The 22358-nt window shown below is 38.6% G+C and overlaps 2 protein-coding genes across 3 annotated transcripts in view; one reads left to right on the forward strand and one right to left on the reverse strand.

The window, feature by feature from the left end:
- Positions 1-11050: 11050 nt before the first annotated feature.
- On the reverse strand, positions 11051-19700 carry pex2 (peroxisomal biogenesis factor 2). 2 transcript variants are annotated; one of them, XM_077735609.1, is made up of 3 exons: positions 19603-19700; positions 18842-18934; positions 11051-13401 (listed from the first exon to the last, which is right to left on the reverse strand). In XM_077735609.1, the coding sequence occupies exons 1-3, from the start codon at positions 19604-19606 to the stop codon at positions 12440-12442; spliced, it is 1059 nt and encodes a 352-aa protein (XP_077591735.1). In that variant the 5' UTR covers positions 19607-19700; the 3' UTR covers positions 11051-12439. The 2 variants fall into 2 exon arrangements, with proteins under 2 accessions (XP_077591735.1, XP_077591736.1); XM_077735610.1 differs by lacking the exon at positions 18842-18934 and having other exon boundaries at positions 19603-19694.
- A 111-nt stretch (positions 19701-19811) lies between these two features.
- LOC144209964 (uncharacterized) overlaps positions 19812-22358 on the forward strand; it is a 73790-nt gene continuing 71243 nt past the window's right edge. The window contains exon 1 of the mRNA XM_077736546.1: positions 19812-20243. The gene's annotated coding sequence lies outside the window, so the exon portion shown is untranslated. The remainder of the gene's footprint in view (positions 20244-22358) is intronic.

The following is a 22358-nucleotide window of genomic DNA, read 5'->3' on the forward strand; positions in this document are numbered from 1 at the left end:
CATTAGCTTCAGCACGAGTGCGATTGACAGTCAGCACCAACACAGCTACAGAATCCTAGTACTTATGGGACAAGCTGTTCTTAAAGTCTTATTTCATGTATTCATTTTTTTTATTCATTCCAATTCGTCACAGCTGTTAACAACAGTACTTTTGCCCAACCCTGACAATTTATTTATTTCAATTTGACCTTACCTAACATTTAATATCCCAACCAATTTCATTAAGAAAAAAAGGATTAAAGACCATTTTTTGTTTGTTTACTGTTATTCTGTTAGCCAGCTGCTGTTTGCATGCAAACAATATTGCTGTCAGACCTTTTGTGTATGTATATTGGTACATGCACTCCCTCCTCAGGCCAAAACATGTGTAAGGATGCCATTCAAGATCCAAAATAAGAACAAAATTTGAGTCTTAGGTCAATATACCAAACCAAGCTATCATTTGACTTTCTTTTTCTGTTTGCATGTGTATCCTGTGATTTTCTCATATTTATAAAAAGTCATCTGGTTTTCATTATTAACATTGTAGTGGCAACCCAATGGTGCAGTGGTTCTTCCGCCTGATTTTCGCACGGAGAATCTGTGTTCGATTCCCACGAATGACTGGCGACGAGTGTAGGGTATTGTCTGCCTTTCGCCCGAAGACAGTTGGGTTAAGCTCTAGCAACCCCCGCATCCCCTTTGAAGATTTGCGGTATGGAAGATGAATTTATGAAGGTTATTGTAGCAGCAACGGGTTACCACCAAATGAGGAGTCACATAAAATCTATACACATTACTAGGAATGCAAGGCCACAGATTAAGATTTTAGGGCAACACATTGAATTGATGAGACAGCAAATAACCCTGTGTTCGATTGAAACACAGTGATTCATCCAGATTGTCTTTTCCTCAACTGTCTTTCATTTTCAATTCACCGTCATATGTCCTTCTTTAACTTTCATTTCCTTCTCTCTGTTTAGGTGTGCATATGTATGCTCGTGTGCAGGCTAAAACTGAACATCTCCAGTGAAATTGGTTTTCCGTTGAGAAGCTGATGGATCACTCTGTGCCACTGACGGGAAAATTGTTTATACCATAAAGCAAAATGCATGTATGCGGGACAGACAAATGCCAAAGCACAAACCAACACATAAGAACAAGGGGAGTGTTCATGCTGAAGCAGAGTGAATTTTTATGAGCTGTAGATTGCTGTTTATCGGAAACTACCCTTTAAAATGCAGATGTAATCTAGATTGTAGCGCTTCCAACAATGAATAGCGGTTTTGAGGGAAAAGCTTTGCTACAGCTTTTTTTCTTCCTCTATTTCCTGAGTACACACAAGCTGCATGCAGACTACTGGAAAAAACTATTATTGCTTTTATAAAGAAATGACTTCATATCACCAGCAAATAAAGCACCTCATTATAGATGGAGAATTTTGTGCACACACACGGGTGAGTGATTTTTTTTATTATGTCAGCATACAGTAACTATACTCAGGTGGCAAAACATTGAATATTCATGCCATTTTATTTGAAGCGAGTCAAGTGCTGTAGCAATTATCAATTAGCATAATCCCATGACGAGGTATGGTTATTTTTTTGGTTGTCTCATTTGTCGATAAAATGTAACATGGCGATCTAAAGATATTCTTTAGTGGTCCCACCATCACGAATTGTTACACACTATTTAAAGGTTAGACTATAGTCAAATAAAATTAAAATATAAAATCATGATTCACAATTATCCCTTACCCTTGTGAATATATACTTGTATAATACATTGTCCAAAAATATGACACAACATGAAAAGTTTTGACAGGACTCCTCGTGAAAACCACAACAACTGTATAGAGTTTTTTTTTATTTTTTTTACAAATGAATAATTGCATGGAGAAACCTCTATACCTTTGACCTGGATTAGTTTGATTTTTTTTCTTATTCTGTAGCCCATCGTGGTAAAATAGGAAGCTACCTATTTTGAACCGCCTATATTAATAGTTTTCTCTATGCTTCAAAGTCTACCTATGAAGTTAAAACTAATAAATTAATATTTTAACATCTTCACATTCTCATGCTCCAATTGAATGAACAGAGGACCAGGATTCAGATATTTAGCCATTTTCACATTTTGTCTATAACGACGACTCTACAGCTGGATTGCATCAACACAAATATAGTTAGTGATGTGCATATTGGTAAATATTATTTTGGCACTCATATAAATGATCTTCCAAAATTGATTTTAGCATTATATACTAAATACAAAAAAAAGTGTTTTTATTTGGTTATAAAAACATCGATTAGTAGTTGAGTTTGCGGATGCGTTCAGGTCAACATTTAGAGGCATTAAAAACTAAGCATCCTGGTGGACCAATTCTGAGCTTTGCAACGTTCCCGTAAATGTTTATGTGGTGTTGCACGTCTTAACCTCCTCACTCACTCATGGCTGCATGTGGAAAATGCACCAAATTATAGATCTGCTACAAATGTCACATAAACATCTTTATCATTTAAATGAAATTAATAAACAGTTTTGGATCTTTTAATGAATGTCATTCTGTTTTTTTCCTACTCCTCAGAATGAAATCCTGATTTAAAGATGCTTTACATGACCATTGAATGAAAAAGATTAAGTAAAAAAAGAGATCCGGCAAATTTTCCTGTACTGTGTTGTAGTAATAAAGTGCTGTGAAAAAAATATTTTTCCCCTACCTGATTTCTGTGTTTTTGCTTATTAATCACACAGGTTTCAGACCTTCAAATTAATTTTCGTATGCCTCAAAGACAACCCAAAGAAAAACAAACTGCAGTTTCTAAATTATGATTCCAACTAACAAGGAAGAAAAAATTACAAACTTGTTCGGCCCTCTGTGAAAAAAAATCCCCATTTTTCGAAGCACAAAATAACTGTGACTAATCAAAATTGTAGGAAAGCTGAGTTCAATTTCACTGGCCACACCCACACCTGATTGCCACCACGTATTGAATCAATACGCCACAAGATCAGAGCACCATGCCACGATCCAAAGAAGTTTAAGGAGAAATGCGAAAAAAGCAGTGGCGGTCCGTAAATTTTCTAGCGACGCCTTCAGCTATGTCCAAATCAATTCAACCCTCAAAAACTATTTCATGTCTATAAAACCTCTATTGCAACTACAGCTGCAATACATAAAAAAAATCATCAATAATATCCTCATACAATTGAAATATAATTTAGGAAGATTGTAATTTTGAAGGAGAACGTCCGGTCCTCAGTTCCTGTCCTCAAACACCTGCGCTCTTGGAGCATGCCGCATGACAACAATCCAAAGCACACCAGCAGATCCACCTCTGAATGCTTCAATAAACAAGGAGTGAACAAGTCAAAGTCTGGATTTAAATACTATTAAAATGTTGTGGTTTGATCTGAAATAGGCTGTTTATGCTAGGCAACCCTCTAATATCTCATAAACGATTCTGCACAGAAGAGTGGGCCAAAATTCTTCCAAAAAAGAAAGACTCATCACAAATTATCGTAAATGCTTGATATCAGTTATTGCTGCCAAAAGTAGCACAACTACCCGTTATTACGTTCAGGGGGCAATTACTTTTTTTTACAGAGAGCCAGAGAAGTTTGTAATTTTTTCTGCCTTGGTAAAGAAAATTCATTATTTAGAAACTGCATTTTCGATTTCCTTGGGCTGTCACTGTGTCATACTAAAAGTGGTTTGATGATTTGAAGTTTGTGTGTGATAAAGATGCAAGAACACAGACATAAGGAAGGGGGCGAATACTTTTTCATGGCAATGTATGTGTTCCGATAATTGTTTCATGATGTCTTGTTGTGGTGTGGAGGCTTCTGATTTTACTACTGACCACTCACGAAATCAAGTGGGGTTGTCATTCAGATGTATAATGACCACTGCAGTACAGTGCAAAACCAGTTTTCTCCCTTACGCGTGTTTCCAAGGCGGCCATCTTAAAACGAAACGACTGTGTGTTTGATGGTGTGTGAATGTGCATCTGCGAGTTTGATAGAGTGTCAAGCTGAACTGCAGCGAGGAATGGTGAGATGGCGGGAGGTTGGTGCATGTGTGTGTGTGTGTGTGTGGCAGGGGGTGATAAATCAGAGCTAGGTAAAGGCTTTTTAATGCAGTGAACCCCCTCTTGCAGCCTCCATCTTCTGTCAGGGCTCAGTAAAAGATGAGAGCCCCCTGGGGAAGTGCACTAGCCCGCAGCATAGTATGGTTACACCGCAGGTCAAGATGCATACACACATGCACACAAAGAACCGTACACACACTCACACTCACACATGCTTACGCATGGGCCTTGTGAATGAGTGAATAAATGAATAATTCAATCTATTCAATGTATGAATATATAAATAAAACTTTACACGGTGGTACCTTTATTGATGAGCACACTGACACAAGTAAATGTGTTTTCTCAAATTAATTCCCAAATGATTTATAGTTTTATGATATTGCATGGTGAAACTGCCTTGGAAGAAAACAGAATGTGTATTTAGTGCATTTGTGTTTGCCTGGTCAGGCAGCAAGTTTGTTGATGTGGTTTTCCTCCATGTTTCAAGAGGCTGGATGTGAAAAACATGGAATTTGCCAACATCTGACAATACTTAGTCAGTAATATATCTTCTGTCTGATAGAAAAATGTGTTTTGAATTGCAGATACCTCCCTTTTAGAGCATGCCTTTTTAAATTTGATTATGAGGCAGATGTAAAAAAAAAGACAGTGTGTGCGTAGAAGACTTCTGCAGCCTGGCACAAGGAAAACCCACTTGAAAACATAACACTCGACAATGAGTTATAATGTCACTGGCATGGAGACATCAAAAGTTTGGCATTTTTGAAACAGACAAATAACATAATATTTTGTCACATACATCATGTAAATGTATTTTGTTCCAAACAATAATTGGTTAGTAATCCTTGAATGGAAGATAACATTTTAAAATGTTCTACCACCCTCAGAGAAAAATTGCAAATGGTCAATTATCATTTATAAAAAATAAAAAAACACAAGTAACAGGATTGATAGTGTTAAGTATTGAAACATCATAAATTCACTGGCTAATATGGAATTACCTTACAATGAGCGGTCCTAATCCTTGATGGCAAAGGTTCAACAAGGTACTGGAAACCTTCCTCAGAGTTTGGTCTTTCAATCAGCTCGAACCAGAGTGGCCATTTTCCTTTGGGTTCAACAAGACATTTTTGGCCTTGCAACTACCGCTTTCCTCTTTTGCGGATCATTTCCTGTAAAACGTTGAAATGGTTATTCATGAAAATCCCAGTAGATCATATCAGCAGTTTCTCAAATAATCAGACTAGGCCATGTGGCACTAACAATCATGACACACTTAAACTGACATAAATCCCCTTTCATACCTTTTATACCTATTCTATTGCCCTAGTTGCACAGGATCAGAATGTCTTGCAGAATTCGTACACCTTTTCAGGGCCAAATTCAAGCACTTTTTAAGGTCTTTAAACACCAATTTTACAGGCTAATATATAGAATTTATACGAGGCAGAAAAAACATTTTTCTTGTTACAAGTAGGTAAACATCTTCCAAAATTTTCTAAGTGTGCAAAGATAGGTTTCTGTGCAACAAAACAACGAAAACAAACAAACAAATAAAATGCGTAGATGCTTGGGACAATAGCAAATAGGCTCGCTGGAGTCCACCCTTATCTTTCCTGACCTGACACGGGAGGAAAAAACATGTTTGAAGAAAAGGGAGAAGGGCAAAACAAGCACAGAAAGTAACATTTTAAACAGAAAATAATTCTTGACACAGTCTCATGCACACAGAACATGCGCTTGCGCACATCAAACACGTTTAAATATACGCTGTATTTTCCATTCCGCACATGGTTTTACAATTATACAATATAAAATATTCACTTATTTGACATCCGTTCCGTGTGTGGGCAGAGAGGCATATTTCAGGCAGGAGCCAATCTTCTACAAGTACTTTCTGGTTTCAAATTATTTTTTCGTTTCTACTTAAATAATTGCCTCATTTTACACCAACACACTCACACGGTGCATCAAGACTGGGTAAGGGAGTCGATCGAGAGTCACACAAAGTAGGCCGAGTCCTAGTGGCGAGCAGGACGAACTCCCAGCAGGTTGTGAATTAAAAGGTGATGAAAACATGAGGTAAAAAAAAACATCACAGCAAATGCACGTTTGGATTTAAATGCTGCTTTATTTATATATTGTACACATGATTCGACGTCAAATCACTCAGGCACGGACTATAACGCACTGTCCTCTTGTGGCCAATGATGTGGCCTGTAGCTGTAAATTCAGTCACTCAACTGAAGAGGAGCTTCAGAGTTAGTGTGTTGCGGTGACGTAGCAAACTAATTTAAGGAGGATTGAAGGAGTTAACTAATTTATATTTTTATACGGAGAGGTGAGAAATGTCATGGGCGTAACACTTCCAACCATTTACATGCATTTTACGAAACAATAAAGCATTCTTCAAACCTTGAAAACACAACGTTAAAATCCAAGCATTTTCAAGAATTTCAAGCACCCCTGGTGTTGACCATATCTACATGCCTCAATGCATTGAATCGCATCCTTGAGATTTCTTGTTTAAAAAGGAGCACCAAAGACCAATTGGGCAGTAGCCTGTGAGTGTATTCTGTATAACTGAAATAGAAAGTAAGTATACGTACACTGTGTAGCTGAAATACATAGAAAGGATGGACATTCCTGTTTAACAACTGCTGTTCAAAGGACACATCTGCTGTTTCCCCTGCCTCCATCTTCATTCACCTTCAACTCAAAAAATGGTGTAGATCAGCCAATACAAAGTAAATTTCTTCGTAAAGAAGGTATTATGAAAACAGCTAACATATTCAATGGTATTGTCATATTCAGGTGGGCTTCAGAACCTAAAATAACTGATTGAGTACTCTACTATAAAGTAATCTATGCTGAGGTTTGAAAGAGCAGGTGCATGCAGGTTGACACATCACCAGGGTCGTGAGATAGTCACACCCGTATCCATGACAACTACACATAGTATATCTCATTGTTTCCTGTAAATCCAGGTTGAGGTGTTTTAGCTTTTTGAAAATTGCCCTTATTTACCATACACCTGTTTTAAAGTGCTGTACTGTATTGTATTTATATTTACTGAGTAATTTACTAAAAAATTAACTCAAATTGCAAATTTAGACTATGAAACTCCCACTTTCATGTTAAAATCCGCGCATATGAAAAAATATGAACACGCACACACAGTTTAAAGTTGGTATACCTGTTCCCATGTTGCAGTAGTATCATTCAAACAGGTAGGCTGGCGCATAAACCAGACATGTCTTATTTTATTTCTTCGAGGGCAAAAAGAATTTTAAGCCGTACACCACATTCCTGAACAAATAGAGGTTAAATCATATTTGCAGAAGTTATTAGGAGTTTCAAAGAGCTCAGCTGGTGCCTTAAGTCACAGGAAATTCACTGGGACATCTGGATGCATGCATGCAGAATATTATTCATTTAGTTGCTCCAAAAACCTGGAGGCTAGGTACTTAGATGGTCCTAAAACACTGATCATGAATCAGGGCCCTGTGGTACAGCTGTGTTTCGCTAACCGTTGTCGATGTTATGTATGTTAAGTTATGGCATTCTATGAGCTGTGTAGTATTTCATTTTCAGACTACAAGTTTGTCGAAATGTAGGTAAACCGAGGGATATCAATATTATTTCTGTATTAATACTTTTGTGACCTCTTTGCCTGATCGTGTGGCGTGCCGTCTGTTTTTTTATGGTACGAAATGGGTTCCTTCACTCAAATGTTTTGAAGCTGGCTCTAAAATACAAACAGATGTGACCTAGGGCAAATGGCAGTGCACCTGTGTATGATCCCTATGATGCCCTCTGGTTGTTCATTCTACCCCCTTACTACTGCTGCCCTAATTTGCGCAATAACAGAAATGTTGGTTTCTATCGTTTGAAACTTGATTTCAATGTGAGGAGACCAGTACATTGAGAGTATTATCTTATTTCTTAAAAGCCCCAGGGACATTGTGCTAAACTCTGTTTCTGTCTCTCTCTCTTTTTATACCATATATAATATAATATAATATAATATAATATTATATATATATATATATATATATATATATATATATATATATATATATATATATATATATATATATATATATATATATATATATATATATATATATATATATATATATATATATATATATATATATATATATATATATATATAAATATATATACATTATTTATAAATACATATATATTTTTTTATAAATATAAAGGTGAGAAAAGCAACCACAGCATGGAAGCTGAGGAAATGACTTCCTTATTTTGGGTGTGATTGATTGTCCCCCTGACCTGTTTGACTGAAGAGGCGCTTAAGAGGAGGAGGAAGACTACAATAATTGGGCCCGGTGGTATCTAAAGCCCGGCAGGTGTGCAGAGAACTCTCCAATCCATGAACTCTCGAGCACACCTAGGATTTAACTACCTCGGAGGAACGTTTTGGCATTTTATTTATGGCTTTTCTTTTATAGAGCAGGTGAAATATGAGCGATATAATACTCATATTGACATTTTAGACAAAAAACTAGATAAGAAAAACTATCTGAAGTTCAGAGTACGATTTGAATCAGAGGTTTTAATTTTTATTGGAATAATTGTTGTGCATAGTTTACATTTAATATAAAGAACAAACTAACTTCTAATGTATTCAAAATGCCTGTTTCTGAAGAAAGATTATTTTCTGTCTTCAAAAACTACTGTGCCTGAGTACAAGTCACACTATTTCGGGGCTCAGTCAGTGTCCAAGACATTGCAACGAATTGGGTTCTCATGTTGAAGTTGTGTTTACCTACTTTTTTTGAAAGCAACGAGTGGAAGTGAGGAAAGGGAAGAAATGTTGGACAGAGGCTATCTGTCTTTATTTTGTAGCTATTGTTCGCGCCACCTATGGCAGAGAGTAGCTTTGTTCTGTTCTAGAATGGGTACCAAGGAGAACATATAAACGCCACAAAGTGAGGACCGATCTGAGATTGAAGCATTGAACACAAAACTTGAACTCTTGAAGTCAGTCATGTCACAAAAATAACAGGTAGCATCATATCATATCCCGTGAATAATTTCAAACATGAGTCACCATGAAAGTCACAACCCCTGGCAAATTATTTATAAAAAAAAACAAAACTGTAATTTATATTCCGGAAAATACAGTCATCGGGTAAATCAATGGCTCTCATTGAAGAAATGGAGATGAGGTACATGCCGATAAAGAGGTTCATCAAAGGAGATCTAGTTAGGCATTCAATGCCCTTTAATTCCCTTTCTCTTAAAACCCTTCGTAAGTGGGGGCACATGGCCAATTTGCTCCCTAAATGGCTCCGTGTGAATGTGCAGATTGCTTTGCATAGCCGTGGGGAATGGAGGCTTCTTTACTCCTTTGCTTCCCCACAAGCATGTGAATTGGAAAGGATCCAAAGACAGATGAGCTTAACGCGGCCTTCTCTACCTACCCAAATCCTTAGCCCTTTTCCAACATGTCTAATTCAATCCATGCTCTCAATTAAATGACTTTTAATATACTTCATCTTTATCTTTCCCAGGGAACTTTGATAAGATGTGTAGAATACTATGTATTCATTGATTCATTTTCTGAACCGCTTTATCCTCACATGGGTCGTGAGGGGTGGTGGAGCATATCCCATCTGAAGTTGGGCATGAGGACGGGTAGACCCTCAATTGATGGACAGTTAATCACAGGACATGAGGAGACAACCAACCATTCATTCATGGTCACACTCATACCTAGGGGCAATTTAGATTGTCCAACCAGCCTACCATGCATGTTTTCGGAATGTGGGAGGAAAACAGTGAACCCGGAGAAAACCCATGCAGACCTGGGGAGAACATGCAAACACCACACAGGTGAAAGGACATGGATTGAACCCATAACCCTAGATATGTGAGGCCAACGCACTGACCACTCAAGCCGCCGGGCCACCCTGTAATATTCATGCCCCATCCTGGCCCATCCATTAACTTTTTGAAGAAAGGCAGTATAGAAAATGAATTAAGTAATATTTAATTTAATGTGGTCTTGGAAATATAATTTGTTTTTACGCGTGCCTTGTTTATTTTTTTAACAACACACAGTAGAAACTGGTATCAGATAAAAACCAAACGAGACTCAACTCTATTTAAAACTGTAGAATATTTACAATAATTGTAGCATTTTACCCCACACCACAACAGCGCAAGTAAAGTTAACTGCAGTAAAAAGGGAGAAAAAAAGAATACTACATGACAGACACCTACGGTATAATACAATTGAGCTCCAATTAGACCATCCTAATATGAGATAACTTCCTATTCTAGGATTATGATCATTTAAATCCAAGTTGATGGTTTTAGCTATCAATAATTAAACGCTAGTGATCAGAGAAAAATGGGAAGGAGGCGGTGGAGGAAAGGAGCAGTGGGAGGTACTAGTACCCCCGACAAACAACAACTCTTACTCTTCTCGCCAACCAGGAAAGTCTTCACTCAGCTGGGGTGCGTTTCGCCTGAGGCTGGGCTCACTGGTGGAGGTTAACTCCAGCATAAATAAGCATCTTTGGACTCATTACAGGGATTAGAGAGTAATTCGCCTGCGAGGAAGAAGACGACTGCCAGGGTTTTGGTACAGTTTACGACAGTCTTATGGGGGCAACGGCCCTGGAGATTATGAGCGAGGAAGAGATGGAAAGGCAAGCAAGAGAGAGAAAGGCCAAGGGAGAAGAGAGGCTAGCTGTCAAGTGTGTGAGTCAATCCAAGCCCCCGGCTGCCCCCTTGATCTCGAGGATGTTGAGGTGCTGTGAAAATGGATAATGGGAGTTAGAACGACCAGGCCTGTCTAGAGAGAAGTGTGATGATTGTTAAAACTTTCACTCATATCCCTTCACCACTTAACTGAATAAACACCCAAGAGAAGACCCTAAATCAATTTTAATGATGTTGAAATACAATTTAGGCACAAAGCACACAACAAATGCTAATTTGGCCATGATGAGAAGCATCAGAAATTCATCCCATTATTTATTCAGCTGACTTTCTGCATTTTTCATCAGAACAAATATTCCCATTTCATCAAACTTGCACATGCATACACATCACGACATTTTAGAGAATAAATCACCACATTATCTAATAAATATATGCACTGTGTGGTTCTCGGTGGTCTTCCGAGTGCTTCAAAGACAAATAGTTCTATCCAAAATGAAGCCAGAGAGAGAAGTTTCAGTACATGTGCAAATACATTAAACATGGACCATAAATGAATCCTCGGAAAAAAATGCAGACATCATAAAAAGGTTAAGTCAAATATAGTTTTGAATTCATAAAATTGAGAAATTTTACATTCCTCTCATTAACAGGAAATGGAAAAAAAACATACTTGAATTCAAAAGCAGAACTAGTATACATTAATTTGCAAAAAATTCCCATTTCACAGATATTGGCAACCAAAACATTTCCTGGAAAATAAAGGAGTTTAATCATTTCTATAATTTCTGAAGTACAAAGCTGCCAACTTCTCCGGAATTTTCACAGTATAAGTAAGCAACGCAAACTCCGGGATTCCGGACAACCGCCCTAAATTCTGGAAATCCCCCAAAATGTTGGAATTGATGTAAAAAAAACTTATAGCAGTTTGATTTAAATTGTCCAAGGTTACTATTATTCTTTTTTTACATTTTAGATCGATTTTACATGAATCCCAGCCACTCAAGAAAAACTCTGGAAATGGGACAAGGATACTCTTGAAATGGCGTCGACGGAGGTTGCCAGCTCTGGAAATAGTTTTCAAAGTTGGTCCAAGAAGCTGAAAACATTTAATAGTTCATCACTTCTTGATTCCCTGTGGTTTTGATAAAAAATGACATTTCTCATCAAAATGAGATAGGAAAATGAATGCAGCATTCAAGGAGGGCAGATATAAGACAACCTTCACAACAGAGGTAAGGGCAACAGGAATAGCCATTGAGCTACACGGGCCCATATCTACTGTCTGATGAATTATGTCAAAGCTTGAAACAACTGGAACAAAGGTAAACAGCCTACTCGAGATGAAGACACGTTTATTTAGCCACCACACACTGATGGGAATGGCAAGAGAAATAAGTTCTCAAAGCTCATTGACAAAAGTGCTACACACAGTGGCATCATATTTGGTTCAAAAGTTTAGTCAAATTACAAGTCTTGACTACTACTATTTTTCTTTGAGTCAAACACCCCCTGCCAGAATCATTAACTTCAATTAAGGCATTGTTTTCAACTATGAAGAGGCAAACAGTTATATATGATATATTTTGTTAATTCTACGAGTTTAATAGTTATGATTTATGATGGGGTGGGGAGCATTCTTTGAAACGTGTGGTAGTGGAACTTTAAGGTTGGACTATGTCAAACCCCTCCATTTTGACAGGTTCCAATTGTCTTCCCTCTGCCCCACATTTTGGGCAGTTGATGCAATTACTTGCAATACTATGACTTTTAATACAGTAGTAGCAAAAAACATGTTGACAGCCAACTGTGTGAGGCAAGGTGGGCCAATCACCACAGAGCATGCACAGCCTCCATGCCCCCTTGCTATCCTGTGCAATGTCCACTTTACTACTGTCCCACCCAAACACAGTTGAATATATGGAAGCCTTCAACTTCCCTGTGTTAATAAGTGGCAAAAGGAAAATGAGAAACTCTGCAAAACCGTGCCAGAGTAACTCACGATTCATGTACTGATATGTAATGTCCCTGGTCACATTTAGTTTGCTATAAACTGCTTTGGCTCCAACGATCCTTTCGGCCAGAATTGGGTGATGACCTTTTCTGAGAAACACAAGAAAGTTGACGAGGCTTGTGAGACGGGAAACACCAGAAATTATAGACATAAGTTTACACAGGGTCTTTTGGAATGCTTCAGAAACTGGGGCACCTGACGTTAAACCAATTTGGATGTTGTGGGATCGCTCTTGAATCCAACGAGGACCTACTCTTAGTAGAACTAGAGACAACTTCTGTCTGTAGGACAAAGGCTCGTAGCGGTTAAATGAGGACAAGGTGTTGCCGTAGCGTAGGCTCAGCAAAGACTGGCCAACTGTGGTACTATCAGAATACAGAGTGAACCTCCACAGGAGCAGTTGGAGCAAAGCCTTCAGTTCAGGCTCCACAGGGGTGAGAAGCCCTGGCCGAAAATTCTGGAAGCAATGGGAGAACTGAGTCCATAACAACTGCTCCAGAGCTGAGTCAAGCTCGAGAGCATCAAGCTGGCTGATACGCAAGACTGGAATCACTGGGTCTAATGCGGTTTCTCTGAGAGATCCTCCTCCTTGGATGCTCTCCTCTTCTGTTCCTGGTATAACACAAAACACAAAATATTGTTGTCTTTATTTCATAAGTTAATACTTAATATAAAATATGAAGTGTCTAGTCCTGGGGTCGGCAACCCAAAATGTTGACAGAGTTATAGTGGAAAATTTAACAACTTCTTGCTATGAAGCGAACATTTAGGCAATCCTTCCGCATTGGCAATGAATGCAAACGATTTGGTCCAAAAATGTAAAATCTTCTGCTTTCCTAATAATTACCGTAAGCACCAGAGTCAGGTATGAGCAGGATGGAGCCCTTAAGGTGAAGGGCATCTTGTGTGGAGGGCTATTTTCTCCTCATACATACAGAGAGAAATCGCTTTTCACATATAAAACCCATCCTTAATGCAACTTTTGAGATTTGCCACCCAAGGGGAACAGGGAGGGTTGGTCTTGGTCTTCCTCCAGTGTATAAACACACACAATCCACGTAACACACATAGAGAAGCTCTAGGCGCATGGTGCCTGCACCCTCTGGAGATAGGAGTGTGTATACAAATCACATCACGAGGGATTAGGCTAACGGCACAGTCTCTAGTACACCGTAAACATCTGCCAAATGTGGAACAATCTTCCTCTCCCCGGAGTCAACTCCATAATGGATGGCACCATTGTGACGTCTAGGCTATTTTATGCCACAAACAGCTCTCAGTTCCCCAGTTTCATCTGGCCTTTCCTCAACTGAAATGCTTTGGAAGTGGGCAACTAACTAACACAAGGAGAGACAGAGCAATAGAGTGACAGAGTAAGCAAGAGTGAGATCCTTTTTCGACAGTGGCTTTTGTGTCTCACTGAACAGGATTTGTCATGAGGCTTTTGAAATTGCAGTAGAGTAAATATGGCAGTTATGACATAAAAAGAGGAAGATGATGGTCATTTTCTAAGGCTCAGAGGTGGGGAGACGAAAAAAATATCTAAATGTAATGCGTGGTAAAGGCTGGCTCCCGTCGCCGTATTCATAATGTTTCAATGGATGGAAGATTTGCTTGCCAAGAAAGTTAGAATAAGCATATCAATGCGGGAAAAAACTGTGAATTTGTGTTAAAGTAAGCAGGTGTGAAAAATTCATTCAGTTGAAGTTGAGAAGCTGCCATGTTTAGTGACTGCGTCTGTAACGGAAGAGGGGTTAGGATTTTTTTTAAAAGTAGCCTCAACGGAGGTAATAACCAACAAGCAGCCTCTATTTGTTGAACTTAATTTTAAAGGTGTTTTCATCCGGAAAAAAATAAATCATACATAACATACGCTAGCAAAACATACACAAGTATAACATACAGTAGCATAACATACGGTAGCAGAGTGTCATGCCAGCGCCTCTTATCTATGGGCAAAAAACAGAAAGTCCGTCCTATTGGTATGAAAATATGGCACATGGAGATTATATGCCATAACTGAGTGCCGACTGTTTACTGTAAGAATGTCAAGAGTAGAAGTCTTGATCTATGTGGATTGCTAATACAGCACTGAGTTAATCTATCAATCCTCAACTACACACAAACACATATAGAGGAGCAACCAATATACCCATCCCCACCCCCACTAGAAAACACACAGACACACACCTATAGACAGCCAGGTTCTGAAAATCCCCTGCACAGTAGCACTCCCAGGAGGAGTAACCTCAGACGGGTCCAATATCGTTTTCAAAGCGTTTTATTGAACAGTTTACAAGTTATGAATGAATATGTTTTATTTGGGGAAACACTGTATTGACAGCCAGCTATCAATAGTAATGTGACTATTGTCAAGGGTCTGTCAATATTAATGTAATTATGATGTATTGGGATCCGAGGGATAGCGCAGAGTTGGAGGCCCGAGTTACATCTCCGCCCCACTGCCATATCAATAGCTGGGATTGCTATTGACAGTTTCCTTTCAGACTAGCAGGACTTGGCAGATACATAACGAGGAGACGTCTCAGTCAATGCTAGAGTGCCTATAAAAATTAAGCATTTGAATTTATAGGGCTTATACTGTGGCCAGAGAGAAATCCATTGTTGTTGTGTAATAGTCAAAAGTCACTCACTGTGTAGGAGTGTAGTAATTTGTATACTCAAATCACACTGAGTTAGTTCTGTGCAAAAATTGGAAGCTTGCTACCACGAAATGCACGTCTACATGTGGCCTATTTACATGACGTTTGTCTTGTTTGTATGCCAAACAACCAATCAATCCAGGCACACAACACCTTCCTTTGCAGGTGACAAGGTTAAGTGAAAATGTTCAGGGATTGTTAAACAGGACAGAAAAACAAATCATAGGTCTTTCTTCCATAGCAGGGATGTGATAAAGCCTTTTAAAGTCCATTTAGATTATTTTGATTCAGGTCAGATAAGAGTTGTTTCTCCCCGTGTACATGCTGTTCAAACAAAAGATGAGCCTTAAGACTCAAGGCTGAATGGCACATCTTACTGAAAACAACGACAATATCCAATCTAGCAGAGAACACAGAGCAACATTGCTGCAAGCTAAATGAGGCAAGGCAGAGTCCAGGCAATAATAGCACACAGAAGCCTCACAGCTTCCACAATGAACTAACGAGTCTACTTATGAGAAAAATGGAATAACAAAATGACCGATTAAAACTGTGTTTCCCCAACATTTTTGAGTCGCCGCACACTTTTCATTTAAAAAATCTCAAGGCACACCACCGTCTGAAAATGTTCTAATTAAAAAAAGTCCCCTATATTTATAATAGAAATTCATTTTATCAAATTTTATCAACGGAATAAAAGAAAGACACAGACAATTATTTCAATATCATTTTTTTCAAAACGACCTTTTATCGCTGAAAGTTGATGCCAGTGAACCCGAATAACCTCTGGTTCCCGTTGCATTAAAAATTAAGTAAAAGATGACCCACCGTCTTGTAATATTACAATTTGAGTCTTGTAATAATACAATATGGACTTATTGTTCATCATCGTCCAATGTTAATATTACCATTTTTTCTCTGAATATTACAATGTATGACTTGTTGGCAGCTAATTTCCCACGGCACACCTGACCATTGCTCAGGGTTTGGGAAACTCGGAATTAAAGAGATGCATTTTTGCCAAGAAACCATGGCTCCTGCAGTTCTCGCATGGTAGCCAACTTCTGTTTCCAGACAAATACAGAAAAACAAAGAAAACTGGGGGCAAAGATAGAATTTAGGAAATATTAAAGAACCAGCAAATAAATAAAAAGACCACAGGTGTTGACCTTGAGACTGTCAGTCAGAATAAAGGGGAGGGAACATTCTTAAAGCATATCTGCCTTAGTGGCCAGGGACTACCTAATAGACAGAAGAAGACACGCTTTCGTCTTGACCTTGGCTTTTGGTTTCTAGGGAGGAAAGGAAGCTGTCAAGCAGAGAGGGTGGAAGGAAACTGTGGTATGCTAAAACCTTATGACACTGGACTAATACTGCAACAAATTCTGATAATTCTGTCCTACCATCACTTATTGGACAAGTGGGTTCATCACTATGATGGTTTTCTGGGACTACTACATACTGGGAATTCCACAGTTAAATGTTTTAATGTATGCTACAGTTTAAAAAAATACATTTCAAAACTACATTCCCAAAGCAGTATCAGCTATAATACTGTATTAATCCATAGCTATTTATTATTATTTTTTAATATGATATTGCCACATGCTGTCTGACTGGGCTCTAGTTTGAAGTAGAAAACTGACCAACCCAAATTGAAGAAACAGAGGAGCAAGCAAGAAAAAATGGTGCATTGATTATGGTTGTTTTATTGTCAAATATTGACTGCCAGTGCTGGTTTTTAATTTTCTAAACTCTATTTTTCTTACTGATGTACATTAATTCTTGTAAAAGCTTGAGTTACTCAAAGCTATGGCATTTTGACGAATTCTTCAGACCGTGGCATGCCTTAACCTGCCCTACTTCATTGCCCTTCTTTGGCCAAGAAGGCTTGAGATCTTAATGGCCAAGAGCCAGGAAAATCCTGATGAAGAAATCAAATTGGGATATACAAGTCCAAACTTTTAAAATAGTGATGTAATATGTCAGAGCAAATGCATTGCGCAAAACCTAAGATTACTCAGGGGGTAACCAGTCTAATTGTTATTAGTTGGTTTCAAGGAAAATGAATTCGTGCAAATCCACAGAGATGTCCTCTGGTCTTGTCTGTCCATTCACATAATAATGGTATGTCAAAACTCTATTTTACTTTTCAAGAGCCACTAGTGGCGCTATGATTGTGAATGCAAATGGTCATTTGTCTCTCTGTGTGCCCTATGGCTGATTGGCGACCCGCCTAGGGTGTCAGCTTGGTTAGGCTCCAGCAACCCCCACAACCCATTCGAGGATGTGCCATATAAAAGATGAATGTTTTATTCTGTAATCACCCAAGACTGCTTGGAACCATGGAGTAGGATCATGATTATTGTCTTCACAGCAGGAAAGTACACATTAGTTACAATAATCCCTTCATTACGCAAAAAGCATCTTATGTTTTACTATGTTTGGAAGATATATAAATAAAGAGAATTAATTGAGGGTTGAGAATTTGAACATTCATAAATGTGATAAGTACACGAGTTTGGGAAAAAGTACTAAAATGAAAATACATTTTTTCATTTTCTGAACCACTTATCCTCACATGGGTCACGGGTTTGATGGAACCTAGCCCAGCTGACTTAAAGCCACAGGCGTTAGAAACCCTGAATCATTGGCAAGCCGGTACTCAGGTTTCCTCCAGCATTCCAAAAGACATGCATGGTAGACTCTAAATTGTCCCTGTGTTTTTTGAATGATTGTCTGTTTCCTTGTGCCCTGTGATCGGCTGAAAACCGATTCAGGGTGTCCCCTGCCTCAAGCCCGGGGTAGGTTCCAGCAACCCCCGAAACCCTTGAGAATAAAGCGGTTCAGAAAATGAATCAATGAAGGAATTAATTTTAATATGGTGGTGTGTTTACTTATTAGAGGTTGCTGTTTTGCAATGCTGTCATATGCTCATGTTTGCTTATATGTACTCAACCCACATTATTATTTGTATGCAGGCTCATTGAAACTGCCAAAAAAAGTAGATAAGAATTTCCAAAGTATGGACGCATGCAGTGTGTCCGAGAAATCGATATTTCTTTAATTTTGTGAAATTTTGGAATTGTGGTTTATAGTTGGATGCACCCGACAGTCCAGAAATTTCTGTACTTGTATTGCAAAGTTTCACATATTGCACACATCTACTTCGCTATCAAATTATAACTTTGAACAGAAGCTAAGACCTCCAGCTACACAAAAATAAAAAAAATAACTAATTTATTTCTAAAACAACATAAACACAACACACACTACAAGACTAATTAGGTCTGTTGCTAGAATCTAACTGCAGTTAGTTACTGTACTATGCAGTACTAGTATATGCATTTACACTATCACTATCACAAATTGTATCACCTTGGCCTCACCTTTTGGCCCAGCTCCTTTTGCACCACGACGGACCGGTGCAGAGTCCGCATCACTGCAGACACTGCACCGATCCACCTGTCGACCTCTCGTTCCTGAATGAAAACAGTTAGATTTGTAAATGTAATAAAAGTGTTCTAAGTCATTGAACATTTACGTTAGACTATGTACAGAGCAGAGACACATGTTTGGATGTAGGTCGCACTCAGAGCTTTTCTCAAAATTACATTGTCTGTATTTTAATTTTTGGGCACACATCACTCTTCAAAAAAAACAAAAAAAAAAACAAATCTGTTCCATTTTTGATAATAAGGAAAGAGCATTATTAGATAATCACAGAAGGGATTTATCTATGTGAGGAAAGCAAATTCAAAGCCACTGAAAAAATAAAGCAGATATAACTGCGAAACAGATAAGAGAAGATGAGTGACTGTATGGATGAGAAAAATAAAGTGAATAGTCAGAGAAAAATAAAACAAATCCATTTAGACTGTAAACTGCGCGTTGGAGACTGGTCCATAGCATTTATTGTTGAGTACAATGATAATATCATGAGGTGGTGCTTTTTGTTTTTAACGTGCATCGCAATTTTGCAGGCAAACTATTATGACAATAAATCAAGTTGATCTTTGAATAATCGACTTGACTCTACTGTGCCGTGGAGGAAAATGAAAGTTAGTATGGGTATACAAAGGTGGAGCACGCTGAGTCAAATGAACAAAAAAATTTCACAATTTGCGAGTGACAGTAGGATAATATTTACCCATATCGAAGTGTGAAAGGCACAATGTATTCGAAGTTCAGCTGTGTTGGTGACGGACTACACTATATTTCCGGGATGCAAACATAGAACCCGCCCTGGAATAGAAACGGAACAATGGCTTGTTGCCACGTCAAACACACGCGCCAACCCAGGAAAATGTAGCCAATCAAACCACAGTATGTAGTGCAGTAGTCTAGGTGTATTGACAGCCTTAATCGTAAAAAAGTACAATTTATTGTCCCGTTTGTTGTGGTAACCACTCACAGAGACCATGTTAAAAACGAACAAAAGCTCAAAAGATCATTCGTTTGAAAGGCATTCTAACGATCATTGTGTCTTATTCCCATGCATTGGCAAGTGCTTCATCATTCAGCACTGCGAGCGCCGAGGTACTTAATTGCAAGGAAAACAAACTTTCCGCATTTAAAAACATATATACCGCTAACAACGCTTGATCTGGAAGAAGAAACCTAAAACTAAAAAAAAGTGCACAAAGCGTTAATGGAAAAAGGGAGGATGTCACACGGAGGTTGTATACACGGGCAATATTAAAGCAGCTTTTGAAGGGAAAAACTACTGCACGGGCAAGACTGTGATGCCGGGAATTGGAAGATACTGCGACCCTTGAGGTGTTTCTGCAGGTAAGAAGACCACATCACTGGAAAACTGGCACGATTCTCCTCTATTCAGAGGTTGAGTTAGAGTTTTAAATCAATACATTTATTTCCAAATCACATCGATAGCAGTGCTCAATTTTAAGATGTATTTAAGTACTACAGTTGTACCTCTACTTACGAAATTATTGTTTCTGGAACTTTTTTCGTAACTTGAAAAGTAGCCCAGTACTTTATATTTAAATTATCTAGTTTGTTCCACGGGCCTCATAAAACTACCAATAAACCCTTTAAAATTGGTCAACGTTTCCCAGTTTTGTATGAAAGATGTGAGAGAAAATTACTATATCAAAACCATAGGGCACATTTAAAAGTAAAAAAATATATATTTTAATTGGCCGATTCCCCAATCAGTCGGTGCATCTATTTTGTGCACTAAATTCACATTTTTGGATGACCCTGAATGCTACTTATTGCGATCAAAGCAGCGGACGTTCACCCTAAAATTAACCTCCTCGTGTATTAAAGCGTTACGGTAAATCCATTCAAAACATCTCAGATGAGTGGCAGGGCATTTGACTTTCATGTCCTCTTAGCACTTTTAACCCTCAAAAACATTCTCAATACCCAAAGAAACAGCACTTTAGATATATACTGAGGAAATGCCTGGCGTGAATGACAACAGAATGCGGGTGTGAATGCTTGAAAAATGGACCGAAGCCATGGATCGAACACCATTTAACAGCGAGGAGAAACAGCTTTGCGAATGGCTTGGGAGTGATGAATGTCGGATGGCCGCCAACATAGAGGTTCCATGCAAAGACAGGCAGGGACGAGTTATGTGACGATTTGGAATGGATCGTCGATGCCTGGGCGAAAGCACTGTAGTTTGACTTTCCTTCATAGCTGGAATCACTATTAAGAAATCCCATGACAAACACGCTGACCTGACAATGTTATGGAACCCACTATTGTTGTTTGTGACACTGTTTGATGAATTCATCTCATCAACTCACTTTGAAAAGATGACATTACTGGCCACAGATTAGGTAAACTTGCTTTGTAATGACATCTAACTAGTTTTAAAATGTGCACAATAACATACACCTGAACACAATTATTGTACATTGGTCACAGTCATTTTGTTTTGGATCACAAGTAAATGGAAGCTTTAACTTGCTCTCTGCTTGCTAGGGAAAGTACTTTTTATATTTTCAAAACGTATATGTTGACAGGTATGTAGTACACTATTTTCACACATCTGCTGGCAGCTGCTTGGGTGGAAAACAAGAGAGATGTGCGAGAGAGGCCTGGAGGTCAAGGGATTGTAGTGGGTGACTATGCTAAAAGTGTTGTTAATGACTTTGCAGTGAGAGATAATTGATCATCTTCATTCGCATATTAACTCTGTTTTACCGCACCATGACCAGAGACCCACTCACTCAACCGCTATTGCACGCCATACTCCCACACTCAATTCTCTTGCCTGTACAATAATGGATGTCTCCATTTGATTGCTGAAATAATTAAGTAATTAGCTTAATTAAAATCAATATGCCGATATCAGCTTGGCATTTCTGGAACGCTGTTTCCATCTGTAGTCATCTGCAATTTTTAAAGCGAAAGACGAAGTAAACTGGGACGCAGTCGTGTTGTAACAGATGTGCAGTACCAGTTGGAGAAGACTGACTGCGCTTTGTGAAAAAGGAAATAAGGGGTTTTCGTATTCAAGACTTCTGACATTCCTGTGGTTGAGATGATCTGATGGGAAATTTAACTCTTCAGGCCTACATTATCAGCAACCCAATGTGAAAGGGTTCCGTGACAAACCGCAACACAACGACAAAAGGAAACGAGCCAAGATATGGATTCCTGGAGAACCATATCTCTGCTGATCTCATTTGGGTAGCAAACACCACAGCACCCGTCATAAGCCCCAGCAGAGGGTTCATATCCTGAGAGTACTCAGGGAGGAGCAACTAAATACTAACCTACTGGGGACCTTCTACCAGTGACCCGTTGCTAGCATGCTGGCCTATGCTGTGTCAGTGTGGCACTTAAACTGCACAGAAGCAGACAGGAAAAGACTGCAGAATGTGATCAACACAGCCAATAAGATCATCAACTGCCATTTTCCTCCCT

Source organism: Stigmatopora nigra, chromosome 16 (genome assembly GCF_051989575.1).
Source record: "Stigmatopora nigra isolate UIUO_SnigA chromosome 16, RoL_Snig_1.1, whole genome shotgun sequence".
In the NCBI taxonomy this organism is placed as follows: Eukaryota; Metazoa; Chordata; class Actinopteri; order Syngnathiformes; family Syngnathidae; genus Stigmatopora; species Stigmatopora nigra.